Here is a 26,544-nt window from a genome sequence, read left to right on the forward strand (position 1 = left end):
ATTAAATTTCTAAAAGTTACATCTTCAGATGAAGCACTAGTGGTTTAGTTATGCTATTAGCCAATTGATTAAGAAATTAATTATTTTACGATTATTATAAATATATTTTAATTCCACAATTAATCAATCTAGTATTGAACAGCTCTCCCTCCCAATACCGTCTCTATGTGCTGCATGGCGGTATTTCTGAGAGCCGAAGGCGCATACGCATATAACATATAATAAAGGGGGCGACAAGAGTGTGGGGGGTGGGGGGGGGGAGGGGGAGGAGTACAACAACAGCAGAGAACAGGGACATCAGGAGATCTGTGGATGGGAACGGGCTGGGGCGGGGTACACTGGATTAAATCTGTGTGATAATAAACCGATGTAAAACAATCTTTTAAATAACAGGCGCACGTGTAAGCACTATTATAATTAAATTTGTGTTGTTGACAAAAAATCACTATATACAATCTTAACAAAACTTATTACTCATAGCTCTTGGGAAAAAAAACCGCAGGCAGTGTATTACTTATTAGCACAAGACCCAGTCGAGGCTTGAAGGCCAATTATCTGATTTTAATTATTTTTGTATTTTTCAATTTTTTTTATCCAAACATATCACTCGATCTTCCTCTGTATGGAAGAGGAGGCCATGCGAAGTTTGGTTGCATTGATTCCTGCAGGGTATGAATGCATAAACGAACACACAAATATACAAACGAAGAGACAAAGTTTTTCTTTATACGTATATTAGATAACTGAAGGAACTGCGCTCCAACGCGAGTCGAAAGAATTGACGCGACCAAAGACGGAATTCGTCCGAGTTGCTTTATTGAAACAAAACAGCTCAGGTATTCTGACCAGCCCGTTTATCGGGCAGCAATATATATACACATTTATGTCGGGAAGTTTGCCCGGCAAAAGCTATACCGGGCATGCCCGGGTGTCAAGGGCGAGCCTTGGAAAGGCGAGTCTGGACCTGCCCGGGCGTGTTTGGCTGCGGCCTGGCAAGTCGAGGCTGGGCGTGCCCCGGCGCTCTGGGCGAGCCCTGGAAAGGCGATAGCGGGCATGCCCGGACGCTCTGGGCGAGCCCTGGAAAGGTGATAGCAGGCATGCCCGGATGCTCTGGGCGAGCCCTGAAAAGGCGATAGCGGGCATGCCCGGACGCTCTGGGCGAGCCCTGGAAAGGCGAGAGCGGGCATGCCCGGGAAAGACGAGACCGGGCGTGCCCGGGAGGTTCGGGCGTGCCCGGGAACAGTGAGTCCGGGCATGCCCGGGAGAGGCGCGTCTGGCCGTGTTCTGGCCGGTGCAAGGCGATTGTGTGCATCCAGCGGTAACCGCTACACACGCCCCTCCAGAATCGACCTGCACCGGCAGGGTCAATTTAAGGGGGGTCCGGATGACCCGGCCGAAGCGACCCCTGGAGGGTCGTGGGGAGGGGTCCGACGTGGTGGTGGGTGGTCGAGCGGGGGGAACTGTGGACGGGGGGCGGCCACGCCGCGGAGGAAGGGCCAACCGTGGTGGTCGGTCGACGTCCATGTGCGCCGGTTTGAGGCGGTCCACAGAAATCCGGTCCGGCCGGCCGCCGAAGTCGACGATGAAAGACTTGTCGCCCCATCGCAGGACCCGGAAGGGCCCGTCGTACGGCGGCCGGAGTGGCCCCCGGTGCGCGTCATGACGCACAAAGACGTACTCCACTGTGCAAAGCGCCGGGGGGACGTAGGACTGGGGGCCACCGTGGCGGGCCGTCGGCACGGGGGCAAATCGTCGGGCGGCCTCCTGGAGGTCCAAGCGCTGGCGAGCGGCGGACCAGGGACTGGTAGCGTCGGGCACGAATTCGCCCGGGACACGGAGCGGCTGGCCGTAGACGAGCTCGGCGGCGGACGCCTGGAGGTCTTCCTTGGGGGCCGTGCGAAGGCCCAAAAGGACCCACGGCAGCCGGTCGGCCCAACCGTCGTCCTGAAGGCCGGCCATGAGTGCGGCCTTCATGGAGCGGTGAAACCGCTCGCACAATCCGTTGGCTTGGGGGTGGTAGGCCGTGGTGCGGTGCAGCGTGACCCCCAACGAACGGGCGACCGCGCCCCAAAGCTCAGACGTGAACTGTGGGCCGCGGTCGGACGAGATGTCCGCTGGTGCGCCGAAGCGCGCGACCCAGGTGGCGATGAACGCCTGCGCCACGTCGGCGGTGGTGGTGGAGGCGAGGGGCATGGCCTCCGGCCACCTGGTGGTCCTGTCCACCATGGTGAGCAGGTGGGTGAACCCCCGCGAGGGGGGCAGGGGACCCACCAGGTCCACGTGGACGTGGTCGAAACACCGTTCAGGCACGGCGAAAGGTGCCAGCGGGGCCTGGGTGTGGCGGTGGACCTTGACCCGCTGGCAGGCCGTGCAGGCGTTGGCCCAGTCGCGGATGTTTCGTCGAAGGCCGTGCCAGACGAAACGTGCCGACACCAGCTTCTGATGAGCTTTCCGGACCGGGTGAGAAAGGCCGTGGATGGAGGCGAAGATGCGGCGCTGCCAGGAAACGGGCACGATGGGGCGAGGCTGGCCCTGGGAGACATCGCAGAGCAGGACGGTGCCCGCGAAGGGAATGTCGGCCAGGCGGAGGCCCGTGTCCGCCGCACGGAGTGCCTGCACTGAGGCGTTGGTGGTCTGGTCGGCCGCCATGAGCGCGAAGTCCACGCCGAGGTGGACCGCGTTCGCGCTGGCCCGAGAAAGACAGTCGGCCACGGCGTTGTCTTTGCCGGCGACGTGCCGGATGTCCGTGGTGAACTCCGACACGGCGGAGAGGTGGCGCTGCTGGCGGGCCGACCACGGCTCCGTGACCTTAGCCATTGCGTAGAGCAACGGCTTGTGGTCGACGAAAGCCATGAACGGGCGGCCATCCAGGAGGTGTCGGAAATGGCGAACGGCCAGGAATAGCCCGAGCAGCTCGCGGTCGAACGTGCTGTAGTTTAACTCGTTCGGCCGGAGTTGCCGGCTGAAAAAAGCGAGTGGCTGCCAAACCCCGTCCACCCATTGCTCATGGACGGCGCCCACCGCGTAGTTGGAGGCGTCCGTAGTGAGGGCAATGGGCGCGTTGAGCACCGGGTGAGCCAGCAGCGTTGCATCGGCGAGGGCCCGTTTGGCGCTGGCGAAGGCCGCGTCCATGGCCGCGGACCAAACAATGTCATGCTTGGCCGGCTTGCCCCGGAGGGCCTCGTAAAGGGGCCGCATGAGCTGAGCAGCGCGGGGCACGAATCGGTGATAAAAATTCACCATGCCGAGGAAGTCTTGGAGGGCCTTGATGGAACGGGGACGTGGGAACGTGGTGATGGCCTCGACCTTGGTCGGCAGCGGCACGGCCCCGGTCTTGGTGATGCGGTGGCCCAAAAAGTCAACGGTCGTCGCGCCGAAGTGGCATTTGACCGGGTTGACAATTAAGCCGTGCTCGCTGAGGCGACCGAACAGTGTTCGGAGGTGGAGGAGGTGCTTAACGCGGGACGTGCTGGCGGCGAGGATATCGTCCAGATAGACGAAAAGAAACGGCAGGTCGCGCAGCATGCCGTCCATCAAGCGCTGGAACGCCTGGGCCGTGTTCTTGAGGCCAAACGGCATCCGCAAAAATTCGAACAGGCCGAACGGCGTGATGACGGCCGTCTTCAGGACGTCGGCCGCCCGGACAGGTACCTGGTGGTAGCCCCGTATCAGGTCAATTTTCGAGCGAGCCCTGAAAAGGCGATAGCGGGCATGCCCGGACGCTCTGGGCGAGCCCTGGAAAGGCGAGAGCGGGCATGCCCGGGAAAGACGAGACCGGGCGTGCCCGGGAGGTTCGGGCGTGCCCGGGAGAGGCGCGTCTGGCCGTGTTCTGGCCGGTGCAAGGCGATTGTGTGCAGTCAGTGGTAACCGCTACATAACCACAATTTGACATTGCAATAGAATGTTAAGACAGAACCCTCAGCGCCGAGACCTTTGGTCCCGGGGAATGGCCCAAACGATATTTTATTACACTGCGTTCAATAAATTATGCAACTTTACCATTCCCCAAAGATCATTCAATTGCGCCAAAATCGACGGCAAATGCACATGGGAAAAAACATGCCTCAAACACGTTTTCTTACTTTTTAAAGGATTTCTTTTGTAAAGTTGAAGACAATTGTATTTTGTAAACTTTGTGGGGGTTCCACAGTAGGAGCACTGGGCATGGTGGCCGCGGCTCCTTGGTTCTCCATAGGAATTCTCCACGGAGTGACTTGATTTAGCAGCGTAAGAGACCGAGCAGACAGGCTAACAATGACTATTAGAGTTAGAAGCAATTTTAGATGGTTGAAATTTTATGTATTGGGATCTATTTTTCTTTGCAGTTGGCAGACGATAGTTTGGAGTAAAAAGCTTTCCTTCCAAATCTTCCTCTCTTGTCGAAGTCGGGAATGAAAGAGTGATGAGATGAATGAGGGTAGCGGGTATCCTGAGTGGACCCAAGGTGCCATGTGCCAGGAAGTGCACGAGGGGGAGCCAGAGAGGGCTTCCCCAGAATTCGGACATGGCATAGATAAGCTAAAAGGTGGCCTCAGTGGCAGGAGAGGGGGGCGGGGGGAGGGGTACTGCATCAGAGAACTAGGCAGAGGAGCCACACTGCCCAGCCCCAAAAATTTTGGTCCACCCGGCTTAATGTGCAGTCACACTATAACGTATAGCAGTAACTTATACCGACGTATGTGAATTTTCACCAACACGCTGGTGTACGTTGACATAAGTTAGGGGTAGGTTTGGTATAAGTTGTATACGTTAAAAGCACGCTGGTATAAGCTAGCATACGTTGTTGTACGCAGAGGCCGAAATAAATTTTTGTGCATGCACAAAAATTTTGGGCATATGCCAACGTCCTCTTCATAGGTTAGGCATACGTCAGGCATACGCTAGACATACATTAAATACGTCAGAGGTAGGTTACTCATACGTCGAGATACGTTGGCATGAAGGTGTACCGTACAGCTAACTTATTGATAACCTATGAGTAACTTACTTCTAACCTATATCTGATGTATCTGCAACGCATATTGACGTATTCAGACGTATTAGACGTATGTCTGACGATGGAGTAACTTATTGAACGTGTTTCTACCGTACAACTAGCATATTATTGGTGTTTTGCCAGTGTTTTGCGATCACTGTATATATGGGGGCCTGTGAGTAGCTCACCATCACTTCTCCACCCGTCATCAGAGAAGATGGAGGATCCTGAGAGGCTTCGACAAGAATACCAACTAGTCGTTCTCCAACATCAGTATGACATCATCGAATTGGCACTTCACCAGATCCGTGCCAATAGGATGAGGAGGAGAAGAGGTCAACGACGGGGGAAGGTCTGGGTCAGACTAGAGTCCCTGTATATAGAGAGTTGTGTCAACTCAAATTTGGACGCCATTTTGTGTCTAAGTGTGTCGGATTAGATATACATGTACATTCGCGATATGGGGTGATATATTCTAAACCTGCTAAAAAAAATTTTACTACACATATTTAGTCTTATTATTACATACAGGTGATATTTGTTTTGTCAAAAACTCAGCTATTGCCGTGAAAAAGAGCTGTGTGGTGATATTAAAAGTGGTATGGCAATGCATATTACAAGCCAACACTGCATATAAGAGCTAGCATTATAAGTAAGACAAACCAATGCTGTCGTTCTCTGAATTTTAATAACTTTTAGAAAGGAGTGTGGGCATATCCAATATTTTTTAAAGGGTGCCGAGAGCAATTCCGGTGTAGGACTTCCAGCCGACATATAGTCTAACACACTTAAAACAAATTCTGTACGTGGTATTGCCATATTTATATAGTGTACAACTTTAGTTTTATCGACATTTATATTCAATTTCCATTGTAATGATTTAACAAGCTGCAAGTCAGCTTCTGTCTCTGACATAAGGAAAACGTCATCGGCATCTAGTAAGATTGAAACGTTCATTTATTACTACACCCTTGCCCAGAACTCTGATGGATATTGCCTGATCGATTAATATGTTTCATAGCTGGCGACTTAATTAACACTTAATTTTCGACTGCGCCAAGCCGTAATTAAACAGAGAAAAAACTTTTAAAAATACCTGCAGTGTGCACGGTTCGTGTAGTCGAACAGATATGGAAAAGCACAGATAAGACGTTGTATTCACCATAACTTGTTTAATTTCACCAGGAACACGATGAGGCCAACACAGTAAACATTCAGTACAAAACTTGGTTCATACATTCAGTACAGAACATGATTCATACATTCAGACCGTAAGAAAACTCTGCCCGTAATACAACACTCTGACCAGACCAACACTTCATCCCACTACGTTCACTCCTCACAAGTGAAACTCATCACTACTCCGTTCACTCCTCACAAGTGAGACTCATCACCACTCCGTTCACTCCTCACAAGTGAAACTCATCACTACTCCGACAAGTGAAGACTTGAATATGACTACAGACGGAGAGACTGCTCACGATACGGCGAGAAGAGACCTCATCTGTCTTCTGCGATGAGTGCAAGAGACCTCACGACAGCCACGTGGATGAGAAGAGACCCCGTACGAAGAGAAGAGACCCCGGGAGTTCACATGACCATTTCACTTCTTTCACACCACACACACAGCCTGCTTTCCTCGACAACACGTGTAGAAAAGACAGTATTTCCTATCTCTTGCACCTATATTGCAGCCTCAACCAATTACAGGTTGCCACTCTGGTCACATGACCAACATCACACAACTTGAGCTCAATGTCCTCTGTCAACTCACAAGCGCTCTCTGCGCCTGACTGCACACGACAACATTTCCCCCACTCGAATGCCCAACACAAGGAAGCTCACACAGGCAACAAATTTTGGACGTATGGATGGCTGCACAACCCGCAAAAAAATTGAGCAGGCCCCCCCCCTAAAATTGCTTTTATGATTGCCGATTAGGCTAAAGATTTTAAACCAAAAAAATAACTTGCCTCGGAATAAGTTTTGAATGGACGGACAGACAACTGAAAACAAAACGGACCATGGGTTTCCCACCCCTATAAAATCAAAATTAATTCCCTCTGAAAAAGTACAGTGACATTGCCCGCAGACTACCCAACTGCAGACCAGGCAATGTCACTGTACCGGGACATTTCATCAATCAATGACAATATGCGGTCCGCTAGGACTACCCGAAAAAAATTGAGCAGGGTTCTTCCCACGGAAATGCATTTTTGGTCAGCTCCTTGAAGATTATAAACAAACACAAATCACTTCCCTTTAAAAGGGTTTTCAACGGACAGACAACCAAAAAAAAAACCGAGCAGATAGAATTGCTTTTGAACATCGATCATCAAGCGGCGTGGGCCTACCTGGCAGAGTCTCGAGGAGTCGATCGCTTTCCAGCTCTTTCGTCTGACTTTCGCTTCCCAAATTTGTCTTCTGACTTTATCACTTGGAAATCTATACATCTTATATTTCCCAGATTGGTTTGAACAACCAAAAGCAGAACAACCAGTCATTTTGTTTGGCAATAAACAACATTCCCGTACCAAGCTGACGTTCACGCACGGTGAAGTTAGACACAAAATGGCGCCACGAAATCACGTGACCAGAAATCTCGGGTCAGCGCATGGCGCAACTCTCTTTATACAGGGACTCTAGGTCAGACCATGGATCGGGAGGCGACGGCAGTTTGGCTGTTGTTGATGTTGATGTTGATAGCTCGCGGTACGTAGAGATCGGCGCCGTATTTATGCAGAACGTCACGTGATCGTCGGTAACACGTCGAGCGCACTGCGCATAGGTTTCTCATAAGTTACTCATACGTTGGGCATAAGTCGAGAATGCTGGACATACGCTGGCCATACGCTGTGATACGCTGTCATAAGTTATATATAAGTTAGTGATAGGTTACTAATAGGTTAGACATACGCTATGTATACGTTCAATACGTTATGCATACGCCCAATTTATTCATGCTGTAGAATTCTCGATGCTTTTTTGGGCGTATGCCGACGTGTTGACATTATTTTATGATTTTTCATACGCTAGATATAAGTTTCTCTATAACGTCATAGTGTGACTGCACCTTTAGTTCGCAGTCCCTCGTTTGTATCTGAAGTGTGAATGGGGACGTCCCGATTAGGATATTTTATTACCGGCGTGTGCTTTTTCCTGTCCTTGCCCTTTTGATATTAATAAACCCTTGTATTATTTTGCATCCCCTGTTAAACCTGTGCCCGCTTGAGTTAATCTCCTTACAGGACCGGAGCTACGTCGGTGCGCTGAAGGTAAGCTTTTGCCGCAGCCTCCATTTTCATTCTTCCTCCCGCGTTTGATAGTGAAATCCGTGTTTCGTCGTCGCCTCCAATAAACCGTTTAGGCCTATCTGCGATTTTCTGGTGTTAACCGGGAGTTGCGCGACAACTGGTAGTCAGTAGTGGGATTTGAACCCCGTAGTAAAATTTTGTGTCAAGGAGTGGAGAATTTGGAAAAAAAGTTTTAGTAGTTGGAGGCGATAAAATTTGCATAGTCGATTGGTGCACGAGACGCTGACCGCGTCATTAAATTAAATTTTATTCAGGTTGGAAAAGACGCGCGGGAAAGCGACCTTCTCAACGGAGGACAAGGTGAGCGGTATGGAGGGAAGGAGGATGGAAGATGTGGGAAGCATAGGGAGTGGGTCGGATGTAGCTGGGGGAATTCAGGGTAGTGATGGAGCTTCCCCCGCTGCTATCAAGGAGGCCCCGGTGGATTTCCAGGCCATGTATGAAGGATTAATGTATCAAATGAGGGCTCAGAGTGAGAAAAGTGAGCGAACCAGTGCGGAATTGAATAGAGGAATTCGGGGAATAGATAACAAAATTGGGGGATTGAAAATTGATATAAAAATGGATATGGGTGCGGAATTGAAAAGAGAAATTTGGGGAATAGATAACAAAATTGGGGGATTGAAAATTGATATAAAAATGGATATGGGAGGAATGAAAAGGGAATTGAAGGGAGACTTGAAGCGAATGAATGACAAAATGGATGGATTCAGTAAGCAAATTTGCCGGGATACGTGCTGTGACCGCCAGAGGGCCACGCCAGGTGAGCTGTTCCTGGAGCGACCGAAGCAGGCGCGTTCGGTGCGCGAACTTTCCTCCTCCATCTCCCTTTGTGTGTAAGTGGGCCCATTGTCTGGGGCATAAGTAAGACTGCTTAAGTTCTGCCTTGTGTCCCTTCTTCTACCAAATCATTGTAAATAGTGTAAATAAATCTGTTCTTCCTTCTGATTCGACCGTCTTGTGTTTTCCATCATTGGCTTAGCATGGTACGAATTAGATCGCTCTGATCGGGTTCTATAAGAAAGGTAACAGCACGGGTCACGTGGTACGCCATCCCGCTCGGGCGTACGCAATCATGCGTGGTTCGTGCGAGACTCGATCCCCGCTTCCGCTGCGGCGTGGGTACTCAAGGTACGTGCGAAATTGTCCCGAGACTTTTCCACGTCTGCCCGGAAGTGGCGACTCAGTCTCGCGGTTTCGAAAACCCAGAGAGAAAAAGGGGCTTAATCTCCCCTTTGTAAGGGAACGGGCTTCGGAAAACCGCAACAATATATATGTGCATATAACATATAAAAATAATGTGTGCATACAATACACAGCATATGATGTCACGCAAAACAAAACATCCCAAAGTAAAACCAAAAGCAAAACCAAAGCCAAATGTGTATAAATACCGACCCATGTGTGTGTGTGTATGTGTGTGTGTATATATATATGTATATATATATATATATATATATATATATATATATATATATATATATATAATATATATATATATAAATATAATATATATATATATATATATATATATATATATATATATATATATATAAATATAATATATATATATATATATAATATATATATATAATATATATATATAATATATATATATATATAATATAATATAATATAATATAATATATAATATAATATAATATAATATATAATATATATACGTATATATATATATATATATATATATATATATATATATATATATATATATATATATATATATATATATATATATATATATATATATATCAGCTCTATTACGAGCCTTTGCCGAAATATAATAAATAAATAAAAGGTCAATGGGCCACGCTGACAGGCCCTGTGGTCACCAGAGACGCTATTTGCACTGGAACCCAGGGCCCCTGTCGACATCATGGGGGAAGGTCCATAGTGCTGGGTAGGAGGGTGTGGTGTCCAAAACCAAAGAACTTCAAAGACTCCATTAAAAATGATTGCTTGACATGGACAAAAATCATAGCTTGGCAACCATTGTGCAGGCTTGATGGGTCTAATGGCCTCAGCCAGTGTTGAAGTTCCTTGTTTGGGAACATATATGTTATTCCTTTAAACTCCAAATTGTATATTGTGTTCAAACCAATTTTGGAAGACAATATAAAGTAAGACCAAAGCAATTCAAATGATAGTCACTTGTGCCGCCAGGATGAAGTTTATTGTGGGCTGGATGGTCGACAAATAAAGAGCAGTTTATCCCAAGAATGACTGTGGATAAAGAGGTTTTTCATAGATTGGTTGTTTCAGGTTCATAAATCATCATTCTCAAAGCTTCTACTACAACCTTTATATTTATATAAAATTACAGCCGTACAAAAATTATCCAGTACATGTCTATGCTACACTACAATAGCTCCAAAAATGGGACCTTCGTTCTACATAGCTATAGATGTTGCTGTCCACGATGATATCAATTCTTCTCAACCAGGGCTGTGTTGGCCTCACTTGTCTGATGATCCATCGGCATTGAGCAAACCAAACGTTTGTCATCTGGAAATAAAAAGCACACACACACACACACACCAGTTTTGTTTGTGTTTGTCTGCTTGTGATGACTCATCACTGTTCACCAAATCCAAAAGTAAAACTAGAACGGCACTCGGTAGAGCACATACAGTACCTCCACCAGGCTGAACAGTTTATGTTTTGTATCCCACTGATAGGCCGGTACTGGATTCGGACCTAAACCAAAATCTAATCTAATTGTTCTTGTCACCTAAACAACTCGTCCACCAAGTTTTGTCATAACTCATCCATAACTTTTTTAAATATCATGTTATATATCGCTTTTCACCCAATCTCTCAATGGTGAAGAATCACTTAAAAATTAAATAATTCCAGTATCCGAATCCATATTCAGATCTTCACCAAAATCGAATCGTTTTGTCCTTGTCGCTCACCCAATCTGTCCACCAAGTTTCGTCCAAATCCGTCCACAACCTTTTGAGATATCCTGCTATATATCATTTTTGGTCCGAATTCCCAATGGTGAAGAATCACTTTAAAAATTCTTTCATCCGGATCCGAATCCGGATCTTCACGAAAATCTAATCATTTCAACCTCGTCACATACACGACCTCTCTGCCAAATTTCGTCCGAATCCGTCCACAACTTTTTGGGTTATCTTGTTCACAAACAGACAGACAAACAAGCAGACAGGGGTGAAAACATAACCTCCATTCACCTTCAGTGGCGGAGGTAAAAATAGAATGGAATGCGACATTTTCAAGTGGATTGTGTTTTCATGCGTTTTTAAAAAATATTCCATAAGCGATATCATGCCATGATCCAGCAATAAAACCGTTGGAAAACCGATGCCTTAAAAGCATCAAAGGCACAATTCATCCTGAGACTTGCTTCGACCATCATGAAGTTTACATTACAGAATCGTCATGCAATATTCATACACTTCCAGATGCATCTTCAGCAAGATTGTGCAATCATGCTCTTTTTTCCCCCCCACAGTGAGGGCTAAGGTAGTAAGTATGTCCATGTAGGGCACAGCTCCACTGAATCGCTCTCCCTCTCCCATCCTTTGTGCCATTTTCCCCTTAAATTGAAGTTGGCGTCTCATAGAGCATGTACATTTGATCCTGGCTGGCAAGGCCTGACGTTCTCCACAAAATGGAAAGAATTTGGACTTGTTTCAGGGTGTCGTGGGATCTTTATCGGCCAACTAATGCTCGCAGATGGAGCAACCAGCTTAACATCCGTCTAAGTGATAACAAAGCTTGCGATGGAATGGCCCACCTGCGAAGCCCCATTATGATAGTTCATAATTAGGTAAAGTAATCAAACCCAGACTAGACAGCTCAAAGCTATATCTGCATCAGATTCTCACATTTCCTGAATCACCATCACCACAATCTGCTAACTAAAAATAGGCCAATACCCCTGGCGCTCACCTGGTAGAATAAACAGTTTACTGCACTTATTAAAGGTATTTTAAATCAATTTCAATGGTTGCTAGAAGACAGGGCGGCATATAGAATCATACTAACATAATAATAAGACTTTAAACAAACAAACAAAAAAATACCTATTTTGGGGGGCAACCCCAAATCATGTTAGTGAGTCATTGAGGACCTCTCCACCCTCCCCCAACCCCATATACCTCCTCAGACCCCAATTTTTCTGATGCCTTGAACAAACTTCAGTACATCACGGGTGGTAAAGTTTCATCGGAATAGTTTGTGTAGTTTCAGAGGAAAAAGCAAATTCCTATTTTTTTTTGGGGGGTGGGGTTAGGGTCAAACCTGGATGCACTTTGACCCCCCCCCCCCCCCATAGACCCCTTTAGACCCTGATTTTTGTTTTAATGCCGTGAACAAACTTTTGTCACAACAACAAATAGAATTTGTGCTAAGTTTGGTCACAATCCCATCAGCGGTTTCGGAGAAAAAGGTTGCAAGTGTTTACAGAGGGACTGACGACGCGCCATCACATAACCTCCCCTGAACTTCGTTCCAGGTGAGCTAAAAAGTATGAAGCTCCTCGTTACGGGTTCCAAAGCATAATGGGAAATCCTGCCTTCCCTTCCACCCCACTGAGATTTCTAATGCTCGATGATGAATTATTGAGAAACCAAACAGTGTTGCCAAGTATAGGAACACACCTTTAGAGGCCATTTTTTCCACGCAAGGTGGGGGTTGGCCTTTTTCAGGCACAGTAGTCCCCTTTTTGAAGCAATGTTTTATGGCCGGATGCCCTTCCTGCCGCCAACCCTGTTAGTCGCCTCTTGTGACACACAGGGAATTACCAGTGAACTGGTCCTCAATTTGCCGACCTCGGAAGGATGACAGGCTGAGTCAACCTCAACCCCCCTGGTGTTAATTCAGCGATCGACCGGGATTCGAAGATCCCAATCCAGCATCCAAACCGCTAGGCCAACACCAGGCTCAGTGTTGCCAAGTATAACGAAGTTTATTAACAAAACGAAACTACAAATTAATATTGACCGATCACAATCGTTATTTTAACTCGGAGCACACCAAAATGGTAGTGCCCATGGGATGTACTAGAAAATGAACCAGTAATTGCATTTAAGATGTTTCTTTGCAAAAAAAATTGCGAACTGTGCGAATATCTGGAATGATATTGATGGGTTTGAAAAACAGGTCGTGAGGAAACGATAAAATAACACATAATCTGTGTGGTTAACATGGGAAATGTTACTTGCGTGTTATTGGTCTTAAACTAATTGGCCAAGGACTTAAAGCGGAAAGCAAAATGAATTCCTGTAGAAGGTACAGTAGAGGATAAACCATGTAGGTAAAAATGTTTACGATCTGTAAGTAGCTCACGGACTGGCGGAGGTGATGCCTCACACAGGTCATTGAATGTTCTCATGAAAGAAATGCATCTTGATCTTTCAAAAAACGAAAACTTTCGTTGACAAGGTGTCAATGAAGAGGAAGACACAATGACTTGTTACTTGTGCAACATTCAATATCGCCAGAAACTTTGGAATGAGCGAGATTAAAAGATGGTTGAATTTTTCTTAAGATTGGTGTTGTCGATCCAGTCTGTATAGAAATGAGGTGCCACGCCTCTTGTTCCAAATGATGCACCAAATGCCGGTACAACGAAGTGAAACACTAGGCCGGTCATTGGCCAAATCATTTGATGCATTTTTTAAGGATGTTGTTGATAAAGAGAATAATTTCTGGTGAAGTAATGGAAATGAGCACTTTGACCTCCCTTTTCATCAAAGTTGTGGATGAAACAGAAGGCATAGACATCTGCAACTTCCAGCTACAGGTAAGCTTGTGAAGTAGGTAAACCCAGCTGGACTTTGCTCTGCCAAAATCAACTTCCTGTGAGCTCGTTTCCTTGTCTGATGTCAAAAAAAAATTATCATCAATGTAAATACCATCTGAATGAAAGATCCGACCCCGAGTTAAAGTGTGGACATTAAACAGCAACTCCTGAATGATAAATGTGATCGGTTTATGAAGAGCGTCAAGGACGACATTGCTCAGTTGGCAAACTTCTTCACAAATGTCGTGAGTAATTCCCCATCTGTCACTCGATGGTCACCAACAGCAGACAGCATGACCATATCCAAATGCTCCAGAATTGTCCCAGCAGTACAGTTTGTATTTCCCTTGCTTGGTTTACTGATCTGACAAATGAATTTTGCATGGAACAAGTTGATGTCTGAGGTGATGCAAACAAAGAGACTTCCTTCTATTGCTCGAGATATTACAACATTAACCTCGCAAGGGTGAAAGTTCATGCCTGAACATGTGGTTTTGGGGATATTGCGGCATTTCACTGGCTCATAAAAAGGTCCACCGGTTAATGAATTCCTTTAGACATGGTGTGTTCCAATGTTCCAGTGAGTCACCATTGAGCATGAAATTGCTCTTGCGACACAATGACTGCGGAATGAAAGTAGTGTACCGCTGGGATTTCATGAGAATGTCTTCACAACTTTGGAATGGGGCAATGACTTTGGGGTAGAAACTTTAGCTGGTAAGTTTTTAACGTAGTATCATGGCTGAGCTTGTAGTGTCAGTTGGAGAATTAGAAGCAGATGAAATGTGTGAACCATTTATAGACCGACAAAGCAGACCGGTTGGTTAACTTCTATGCATTGTTTTTACCTTTGTACATAAAAAAAATTGGTCTCCAGGCAAGGGAACCACACACAATACAAACGGCATTACTGTCCAGCATGTTGGCTCAGATATCCCCCAAAGGCCTGTTGTATCGAGGAAGCGCATCTGAAAATGCACCATAAAGCAGATAAAAGCTTTGGATCTGAAGCGTTGTGCTCTGTGCCGACTGCATTGGCCAACTTTGACGGATCAATAGCAAGGACAGCCAAGGCTGTTGGAATGCATGAAATTGAAAAACATGTCGGTATCGCGACAGCTGGAAGAGCATTTGAACACGGCTGCACAGGTCGTTGTGATAGTAGATGCAATGGCAACGATTCAGCAGCAACATCATTTACCTGAAGCCTTCGGTGAGTTTGCAGATGGAATTATGAAGCACCTACTATCTCTCACAAGAAAATACTACTCCCAATGGATTGACTTTGTAATTTAAAAAAACCACCATTATAGGCCATTTTCCCCTGCAGAGTAGGGGGTTTGCCTTTTTCGGGCACCGTGGTCGCCTTTTTGAAGCAATGTTTTATGGCCGGATGCCCTTCCTGCCACCAACCCTGTTAGTCGCCTCTTGCGACACACAGGGAATTACCAGTGAGCTGGTACTCAATTTGCCGACCTCAGAAGGATGACAGGCTGAGTCAACCTCCCTGGCATTAATTCAGCGATCACCAGGATTCAAACCCAGGATCCCAAGCCAGCACCCTAACCGCTAAGCCAACACCAGGCTTACTTTGTAATAGACAGATGCAAATGTCAATCAAGAATCATGAGTGTGACAAGGGTTACTCAGGGCCAAAATCAAGTATGCAGGTGAGACGGAAAACTACCAAAGCAGATGAAAAGTTTCTTGCACGTCGCAGTAATGAGGACAGGCTACTCAAATTCATCGTGGATAACTGAATTAAATTTTCACGAGCTATTCCTGGCAGTATTGCGATCTATGCTGCTTGTGAAGAAAAATGTTACAAGCTACAGTATCTGCAAAACATCTGCATGTACCACGAACAGGTGTTGCTGCTGTAAAGCTGACGTCAGCTGCACTGCACTGACTTGTGCTGTTGCGTGAGTGTGCAAATCGTGATGACGTGACAGTAACTGCAATGGTGATGATTCGGTTATATTGATACGTTTGTGGTGGTAGATGATAGAATACCCTAGTAAAGATATGATTGTATAGGTATAGCATGGACCGTAGACGAGTAGGAGATGTATTAAGTAGGGAAACTGTAGCTTAAGGTTGTTTACATGTCTTCACATGAGGGGTGAAGCTATAGTAATTAGATAGGGGTTAAGATTAGTTTTCCCCCAGTATGTGATTGCCCTCAGTGGTTTTTCCCTATGTTTTTACAATTACAACAAGGCCGGCCATAAAGCCATCCATTAACCAACCATAACCGACATAATTGTCGACAGAACCCCGAACATTCCCGATCGGCAACCAAGACCCGCCTCCAAAGAAGATCGTAACCGGAAGGCCACGCCCCTGAGGTTCATGATTGGTCGGTGTGATGGCAGAGCAAGAAGCTTTGAGCAGGAAGAAGAGTCATGCTCTCGGTCGCTTTTATCTCTCTCGAGGGCTCGGCTGCTTCTGGCTCATGTGAGCTTGTGAGGAAAGTTTTCGGAGCCTTCGTGGAACTATTTCGATCGTGAGGAGGTGTTGGTGGCAGTTTGTGGGGGCTGTTAGTGATTCGGACCGAGTGTAGAGTGAAAGAGGACCACCCGCAATACTTACCTGACATTTGTGGTGCCGTGGAGAGCGACTCCACACCACTGTTGGAGCGTTTCCTGCGTGAGGGGCTTTGGGCCACCTTGGACTGCAAACCTCACCACGAGCACCAATTTTGAGGCCAAAGTTGCGTGCCGGCCGACTAAAAGAAAACATTTTATTTCTTTAATCTTTCACCTTGTCTGTTTTTGTCTCTGAGTGAAGGATCCTCAAAGTAGTGTGGAAGTGTAATTCAGTGTAACTTATTGATTGGCACTGGTAACTTATTGATTAAGACTGGTAACGAAGCAGATACATTTTACCTGCAACCTCTGTGAAAGCCGAGTTCGTAAATGAGTGTCAGGAATGTGCCCGAACATGGTAATCTCTTGTCCACCTGGTCACAGCCCCAGGCTGGAGCACCCTCCTACTGTGTAAATGGAAATCACAGCAGGAGGGGAGCGAGTTGATGCCAGGGCTTGGTGCAATACATGACCTCGGGGCATCAGCGGAAGAAGGATTAACGTTTCAGCGGACAGAGGATTAAGTCCAGTTCGTCCATATAAACTAGAGCAAACGTGGAGTCGACAGTACTTGCTACGTGAAGCGCTGACCGAACGGGAGTGTCGGATGAACGAGAAGGACCAGCGAAAAGAGTTAACCTGATCCATTATATTATGCGGTATCATTTTGGTAATTGGATGAAGTGAATACAGTTTAATAAACTAGACCTTTTGTAACCTGTGTCCGGTCATTGGAGTCCTGTGAGTCCCCCAGTACAACATTCCCTGACAATCTTGGAGGCACCGCTGACATCAACTGGACACAAACAAGTCTTTAAAAGGTGAGTGTGTCTTGTTTGGTCCAATATGATTTACGAACTTGGAAGTTATGGGTACATACATGGGGGAGCAGGTGGTCTGGGGCTTCTTTGCGCACCGATGCCGCGATATAGGTGGCGTGAGCCATCACGAATGGGATTTCGATAAACGACTGTAGCAATTTATTCGTTTTTTTTCTAAATGATTTCTGTAAATACATATTTTTGCGCTGGTTATTAAAGGGCCTTACTGTGACCTGGAAGCAAACGGAGCAAGTGTGCACCTTGCGACCGCTTGCTTCCAGGACGTGTAAGGCCGGTACACTCGTTTACCCACCCGCACACGTATAAAGTACTACTTTTTTTTCTTTTTTTTTTCACTTGTTCGAAGCACTTGACTTGCTCGGCGCTCGGCGAGCGACAGGGAACCGGGAAACGGAATTATATTTATATATATATATATATTTCCAATATGGTACACCGGCCACAACGATTTTAGCGATTATCCGAGTTTTTTTTTTTTTTAACGATTTCTGTAAATACGTATTTTTCCTGCGCTGTGTAATTCTTCTGACACGCGCCACGAAGAAACGCACCACTGATGTGCATGAAGCGACTTGTTTGCCGGTTCGGTAAGGTCCGTACACGTGTACAATCGTGTACACCCGTTTTAAATAGAGAATTTTTTTTCAGTTTTCCCGCCATAACTAAAACTCGTTCGATCAACAAATAAATTCATGACAGACAATCCCACCTCATGCCGGTCCAGAATTACTGTGAAAGATGGCGATTGGAAAAAAATTGCATACCAACACTCCCTCACTGTCCCTCATTGTCCCTCATGTCCATTCCGGCACCCTGTCTTTTCCTCCCGCTCTTTTTCCCTCCCTTTACTTCCCGTTGGCGGACGTTTTGCGAGAAGCAAAGCGTTTTGCAGGACGCTTCCACGGAACCAGTGCTGTTTTTTTTTTGACGAAATTTGCTAGATAAATAGCATGGGTGACACGGAACCAGTGCTGTTTTTTTTGACGAAATTTGCTAGATAAATAGCATGGGCGACACGGAACCAGTGCTGTTTTTTTTGACGAAATTTGCTAGATAAATAGCATGGGTGACACGGAACCAGTGCTGTTTTTTTTTGACGAAATTTGCTAGATAAATAGCATGGGTGACACGGATTAAATGATTTTATGATTATGAATTAATGAGGAAATGATTTTATATTTAAATATAAAAATTGATCTGCTTGGTGTTAGTTTAAGGGCTGTTCCAAATTTATCTTGATTATGAGACAAAAAACAGCAGAATGGGAATCAACAGACAATGGAACAGCTCGCGACGAGTGTTTGTGGGTGACAACCACCCTCTGGTCGAGGCTCATAGAAGGGGTGATGCTTACTGATTCGGCACGCTTACAATAGGTGTTAATGGTGGGATGTCAGAGGTTTTGGTGTGGGTTAATGTTCACACTGTTTTGGAAAATAATGCTCGATGCAACATGATCCTAAAAAAAGAACCCAGCCCTACATCGAAAGATCAGGAAGGGAAGGAATGGAAAATTTGTCAAGGTTTGAAATTAATCGGACAAGGGGGTCCCAAGGTATGGTCACCGTACTCGCAAGCCGTTCGCTTTGGCTCTGCGGATGGACCGAACCATTGCATGTAAATAGAAGGGGGGTTCTGTGGTCGTTCGTTTTGGCTTTGCGAATGGACCAAACCATTCCATGCAAATAGGAGGGTGGTTCTGTGGTCGTTCGTTTTGGCTTTGCGAATGGACCAAACCATTGCATGTAAATAGGAGGGGGGTTCTGTGGTCATTACTGCCACGTGGTTTCAAAGTTTTTGTTTGTCAGTACTAGGAAACGAAAGTATTCAGGTGTTACCAGGAAATAAAAGTAGACAGACAAGCAAAATGAGTATAAAGACGTTGACCAACCAAGATGTTGCATATCTTTGTTGAAGTTCTGACGTTGTTTATTTCAATTATGGTCGGAATTATTGGGATTGCTATTAAATGAGAATTTTAATAGGATTTAATGGGATTTTTTAATGGGATATTGGTTTAGGAATGTTTAGAGGTCATTGCAATGTGATAATGACTTGTGACCATTTGTTGTCGAAACGTTTGGGACCATTCAAAGGTTGGGTTGTGCTAACGTTTCCACAACGTCGCTACAACGTTTCACTTTCGTTGTTGCAACGTTTTGCTCCAACGTTTTGGGAACATTCAAATGTTGTGTTTTGCTAACGTTTCCACAACGTTGCTACAACGTTTCACTTTCGTTGTTGCAACGTTTTGCTCCAACGTTTTGGGGACATTCGAATGTCAAGTGAATCGAATGAGAATTCAGGAATTATTTCATTATTAACGATTAGTGAAGTACTTATTTAATTAATTACATTTCTTATTACATTACAGTAATTACATTACAGTAATTACCTGAGGTAATTACAGTAATTACAGTTCTGGTAATTACAGTAATTACAGTAATCATTACAGTAATTGCAGTAATCTTATTACAGTAATTACATTACATTAACTCAGGCACCTTTTGAGTAAGGAAGCTGATATTTGGACATGACACTGACCAAGTGATGTGGCTGTCAAGGAAAATATTGATTTATTGATTAATCATTTAATAAATTAACTCGTTGATTTATAAATGACTTATTTAATTAAAATTCCTCAGAGATACATCTTCGGATGAAATACTTGCAGATTGGTTATGCTATGAGCCAATTGATTAAGGAAAATATTTTGTGATGGCCATATTGGCAATTTCGTGGCCATATTCGTGGCAACTCAGTTAGTGCCACTGCACCTTTAAAATGCATCCCTGCGTTCATTTTTCGATCGATTGAGTTGAAATTTTGAACAATCGGATCTGGACTGTCGTTGTTAACGACTCTAGCACGCACTCGTCCAATCAGGATGGAGCGGTATGGTCCCCGGATCATCACTGCCCGCAGTTTTAATTAATTTTACTTTCCTCTTGGTCATATAATTTTGAAGACATGCATGTCATGATAGAGGAAATGTTTGTTCTGTTGAACGGAATAAATGTTGTTTATTTGAGTGGATGGGTATTTTTGTGTATTTTGTATATATTTTCACGACTAATTCCAGTTAACATCCTGCAAAATTTGCTCGTTTGCTGGCCGAGTCGAAATTGCGTTGAGTTTCTATGGCATGCGCCATTAAAAGCGCTGTGTAATGGTTGAGCTCCCTTTATTTCGTTTTGGTCATGCGGATGAGCAGACAAAGTGACGAATGCTGCGGCTGGAGCAGTAGAAGCGATGTTTTTTTTTAATGGAAACGATGTAATGAGTAATAAACGTGGGAGGGGGCAACACCACGCATACCTCTTTTAAGGTGTGTAGAAACCCTGGAATATTTCAGCAATAAATACAATGCTGAAACTATGTAAGTTAATTTAATGAGTAATTTAATGAGTAATTTAATGAGTAATTTAATGAGTAATTTAATGAGTAATTAATGAGTAATTAATGAGTAATTTAATGAGTAATTTAATGAGTAATTTAATGAGTAATTTAATGAGTAATTTAATGAGTAATTTAATGAGTAATTTAATGAGTAATTTAATGAGTAATTTAATGAGTAATTTAATGAGTAATTTAATGAGTAATTTAATGAGTAATTTAATAAGTAATTTAATAAGGAATTTAATGAGGAATTTAATGAGGAATTAAAAGTGGGAGGGGGCAACACCACGCATACCTCTTTTAAGGTGTGTATAAACCCTGGAATAAACGTGGGAGGGGGCAACACCACGCATACCTCTTTTAAGGTATGTATAAACCCTGGAATATTTCAGCAATCAATACGATGCTGAAATGATGTAATTTACTGTGTAAGAGGGTCGACCTTGGGTTTGTTTGGGTTTGTTGTTTATTTTTGTGGGTGTGTATTTTTGTGTATTTTGGATATATTTTCATGACTAATTCCAGTTAACATCCTGCAAAATTTGCTCGTTTTCTGGCCGAGTCGAAATTGCGTTGAGTTTCTATGGCATGCGCCATTAAAAGCGCTGTGTAATGGTTGAGCTCCTTTTATTTCGTTTTGGTCATGCGGATGAGCAGACAAAATGACGAATGCTGCGGCTGGAGCAGTGGAAGCGATTTTTGAATTGTTCAATGATTATTCGATACTGTTATGACTTATTGTCAATAGGTATACTAAGTGGCCATGAGGTAGCCTGTTGCTATGTACAGTTTTATTCTATTGTTGATTATACCACATAACTGTGGTGATAAAGGAAATGTTCGTTTTAAATAGATGATTATGATATGACCATGACTATAAAATCATGATGATTATTATGAATGATATCATAGGGTTCAAATGCAGAATGATTGCATGAACTTGGGAAAGAACTTTCAAGCCCTATGGGATAAATTGGGTGTTACAAGCGATGGAGCTTCAAAATTTAGCATGATTGAAGGAATTTACAGTCTTATTTCAGGAGTTTTACGAAATTTAAATTGCCAAGAGATTTTGGGTACTATTAAAAGGAAAATGATGAGATATTTTTCCCAAAGAACTTTAATATCTGCCATCCATTTTGGCTGTCTCACGAATGAAGGATGAGTTGCCTTTAGTGGTTGCAAAGAAAATTTGTGGAGACCAGGCAAAATGGGAAAATATGTCAGATATGACCCTAGGACAGGACGGTGATTCATCAATTGACATGAGGTACGAATCTGAGGTGACGACCGATGAAATTCGATCTCAGTCAAGGGATGGACCTGTCCTGACATCATTGGGGAAAGGGCTTATGCAAGAAGACATCCAAAATGATTAATTTGATTTATTGATGAATATTGATGAATTAATTGAAATTGAATAATTGATTGAATTGTTAATTGATTGAATCTAATTGATTGAATTTAATTGCATAAATTGAACTGAATAAATTGAATTGAATATATTGATTGTTTGATTGATGAAAATGCGGTCTCAAGAAAGAAACTTTGATATATTTGCGAGATATTATCAATGTGGAGACAACCTGGGAAAATTGAGCAAGGTGGTGAGTTTATATACAGATATACTGTATATGTGCGGTTACCATTGTGTGATTTCCCCGTCAAACAGAGCGGACACCTGAGGATTCACCCATTTCATACTGACCCTCCGGCTCATCTGCAAATACTGATCTGTGAGATTGGATTGTGCAAAAGCCACAGCTGAGGGAGATTCTCTGGAAATCACCGTGTGAACAGGTGGAGAGATCCTTCCTGGAGGTACGAGTGAAGCTTTAGAGGAACCTGGAACAAGCTACAACACATCCAACGCTACTTTGATAAAAGGCAGAATGGGAAATGGAGCCTGCAAGAATACACAAGGACAACCAGAAATTCCACAAAAAGGTACTTGTACACATCATATGTACGACCGTTATGGTGCCGAAGCTATAAGGCAGGTCGAGAATTGGTATTTGTGGACAAAGGGACATGATGAGGAGTTTCCAAGAGATGGTACATTCGAGCGAAGTCGATTGGAAAGATTGGAACAAAGATTGAAAGCCAGGAAGAGACAGAATCTAACGGTAGACTGGCTTGCATTCCATCTTTGGGATGGTGAATCCAGACAACGGGAACAGCAAGAACGGATAACGGATCTAGAACTTAAAATAAAAAAGATACAGGATACAGTGGAGGAGACAAATGCACAACTGCCCTCGAAATTAGGAATGAAAGTGACAGTTGTCCCATCAGATTTCCAGTTGTCTCCCCAAAAAGGACGGTACAGAGAATTTTTTCGTGTTTCAGGAGATAACGAGAGATTGCAGTGGCAACTCAGGGATGTAGAGATGCAGCCCAGCAATACAAGTGCACAGGTGCACAGATCAGACAACGACAGAAACCGGTGTTTCAAGTGTGGACGGATGGGACATTGGAAAAGAGGATGTCCGTATACCAAAAGGAAGACAAGTTAATAGGGTAAACCAAGATCAAGGGTACCAGTGCTGACCGATACCTCAGACAATGATTAGGCCTTCATTGCGACAAATCCCAAATGACGATTGGCCTCAACAAATTAGATTACTGGACAAACATGAATAACTGTCGATGATTCTTGGGTCTGAAAAGTTTTCGGAGCAAGAATTATTCATTTTTCTTTTGCTTGTAAGCAAATTAGTAATTAATTGATCAAATGCCAAAATTGGATCTTCTATTTTGGGCACAGCAATTTTAAATTTACAAAGTTTGGAACAATTGCGTTGCAATTGTTGGCAAACCAAGTAACAAGAGTCACATGATGATCAGGTGGGAATTTCGGACTATTGTTCCGCACAATTGATAGGTCAATGGTCGACTGACATGCAAATGGGTGTGTAGTCAAAATTTGGATAGATTATTGTGAAGGCAGAAAGGGTAATTTCAATTTGACATCATAAAGGTTTTCTAAGAATGGACTTTTGGTTCATTTGTCTATAAGCATTTTGAATTTGATTGACAAATTTTATGAAATTGAAATAAAATTGACACCCATCTGATCTGTAAATAATGGTTCCAACGCAAACAAATATGCATAATGCATGTGTGTGTGTGTTTTTGTGTATCAATCTTACAAGATTGTTGACACCGACAGTGTGCCTGTCTGGAAATGGATAGTTATATGTGGATGGGATTGGGATATGTGGATGGGATTGAATATCCAGAGAATCCGTAAAATAAAATAGAAATATAATTTGATTATGAACATTATCTCTTTTGTCAAGGGAAATGGAATATAAAAAATTTGATGTGCTGGGTTATGAGCAGCCATTAATTAATAGTAAAATTGTGAGTAATTTTGGGATTCCATTTTTGATAGAATGTATATGAGAATAACATCTATTTATGGATATGAGCTTCATAAAAGGAAATGAGGAAGTACAAAATCATCCAAATTTGGGAGAGGTCTTACACTGACTTCCCAGAATACTCTGCTCATGGATTTTATATATATAAACTTGAATTTTATCAGCATATAAATTGTGCTGTATGTATGGATGTGTTTTAGGCATAGATGATATGGGAAAAGAGTAAAGAAAATTTTGCTGGTTTGAACTATTGTGGGTTTTCAGTTCTGGAGTTTAAACAAAGTCACTGGTTAACAGATGAGAAAGGATAGTAAATAAATTATTCTCTGCTGGGCAAATTAAGTACGATATTACTAAGACTTATGAGAGCTATTGTTCCGCCTTACAGCAGTGGAAAATTATTGGAAAAAATTAGATCCAACATAATGAATCTATAAAAGAATGTGATAGGGATAATATCCTCAATTTGTACTAATTATTTGATTGTGGGTAAAGGAATTAAGTCATCGTAGTGGATTGTTAACAGCAGCCTGAAAATGTCCTGAGAGTGTGCATCCATGTAATCAGAAATCCCAGATTTGTTTTTACAAACAACATTTTGGTAGAGGTCTTGTGTGGAACACTTCCTTGGTAGATAAAAACGGTACTGCATGCTGGCAGCCACTTTTGCGGCCAGTTAGGCCAAACAAATTGAGAGGAAATTGTAGTTAAATACGTAAGTTACACATGGCTATTTGTAAAAAAGGAAATTTGTTGAGATGGGAAACATTTTTTCGAAGGTTTATTAAGGTGTTATAATATGACATGTGGCAAGGCAAACTATTGGATGGGAAAATTAGATCTGGCTATAGAATAAATTTATTGACCCCTTGAAGTTAATCCTTCGAATCATTGTTTCACTGGCATTTTTGTTCAAATTGGAAATAGTTTGGTAGAGCTTTGGTTAAAACCTTTGGTTGCGGTATCTTGGAACGAATTGATAAACCATAGGAGATTGATAAGAATAGAAACAAATATGGACCCAAAATAGAAAGTTGGATTCATGCCCCTCATTGCAAACAAGCACATGGGGCTAAGGTGGACGATCCCACAGAAAATGAAGCTGCACCTAGCAGCCCAGCAGAACATTCAGTGGTAGATAAATGATAGTCGTGATTTACAGTCATTTGAATTACATTTTAACACCCCTTGCATTGATAAACATTACATTTTCAACATGTGATATTCCTACTTGGAATAGTGACATTTATTTGCCTACATGACATACAATTACCTGCTGATATTAATACAGCATGAGTGAAAAAATGTATCACAACTACACTCATGATCAGGGGATTGAGTTCAACCCCGGGAGATAGGGGGATCAGGGTAAGACAAATAATCTGATTATGTTACATATTAAGGGATTTTCTTTATTTACCTTTTAGGAAGCTTGTTAGTTTGGTATATAATGTTAAATGTCATCGACATATAACTATGTCATAGATATGAATATATACAAGGAGTAGCAGACTTGTTTGTTGGTTTCGTAGTTATATTGGCAATTGTTTTAGTGGTGGCTTGCTTGAAAGCCTTAGTGACGGTGTGTTTGAATAAGGTAACCAACAACACGATGATAACGCATGAAGTGACAAATGAGGAAAGAAATGTGGATCCAGAAAAGGAAGACTTTTATGGCGACATAAACAGTAGAATTAAGATAATGGCATAACGACAATGTTATGAGTTGTGTCAATTACAATATCAGTGAACTCATATCACCACAAGTGCCACACTGTTAAGGGAAAAAGAGGGAAAAGAAAAAGTGGAGAGGAATTATGGTAATAATACATTATGCTTAATTTGTTGGTTTGGGAAAATTGTTGTTGGGAATTAGGTATTCCCGTTTGTGATTGTAATCATATACAATTGATTTTCTTAGAGTAGTGCTAAAATACCTGCATGAGTTAATTTTTGAACTATATTAACCTGAAAGCAATTGTGGATGCTATTCTTAGTTTAGTAATAAAATACATACCTGATTGAATATTATTTGTGTGACGCATATAAATGAATATAACTTTTGTGTTAAGGAAAAACAGCAAATTGTTGAATGTGAAACTATCGGAAGATATACATGATTATGCTGATTTCATGGTAAGATGTACCCTATCTGATTCAGTGTGTGCGGAAAGCAGATTCAGATGTGACTGAGCATAAGGATAAGACGAGATCACATTTTGAAGGGAGTGCTAACGGAATTGGGA

At 43.4% G+C, this 26,544-nt stretch overlaps 1 protein-coding gene across 2 annotated transcripts in view; it reads right to left on the reverse strand.

The window, feature by feature from the left end:
• Positions 1-10,458: 10,458 nt before the first annotated feature.
• The window catches only part of EFHC1 (EF-hand domain containing 1), a 97,832-nt gene continuing 81,746 nt past the window's right edge, over positions 10,459-26,544 (reverse strand). For both annotated transcript variants that reach the window (XM_068110223.2, XM_068110224.2), the window contains one exon: positions 10,459-10,812. In XM_068110223.2, coding sequence (XP_067966324.2) covers positions 10,733-10,812 — 80 coding nt within the window. In that variant the 3' untranslated portion in view covers positions 10,459-10,732. The remainder of the gene's footprint in view (positions 10,813-26,544) is intronic.

The sequence above is a fragment of the Myxine glutinosa genome, chromosome 3, assembly GCF_964187855.1.
Source record: "Myxine glutinosa chromosome 3, kmMyxGlut1.1, whole genome shotgun sequence".
Lineage (NCBI taxonomy): Eukaryota > Metazoa > Chordata > Myxini > Myxiniformes > Myxinidae > Myxine > Myxine glutinosa.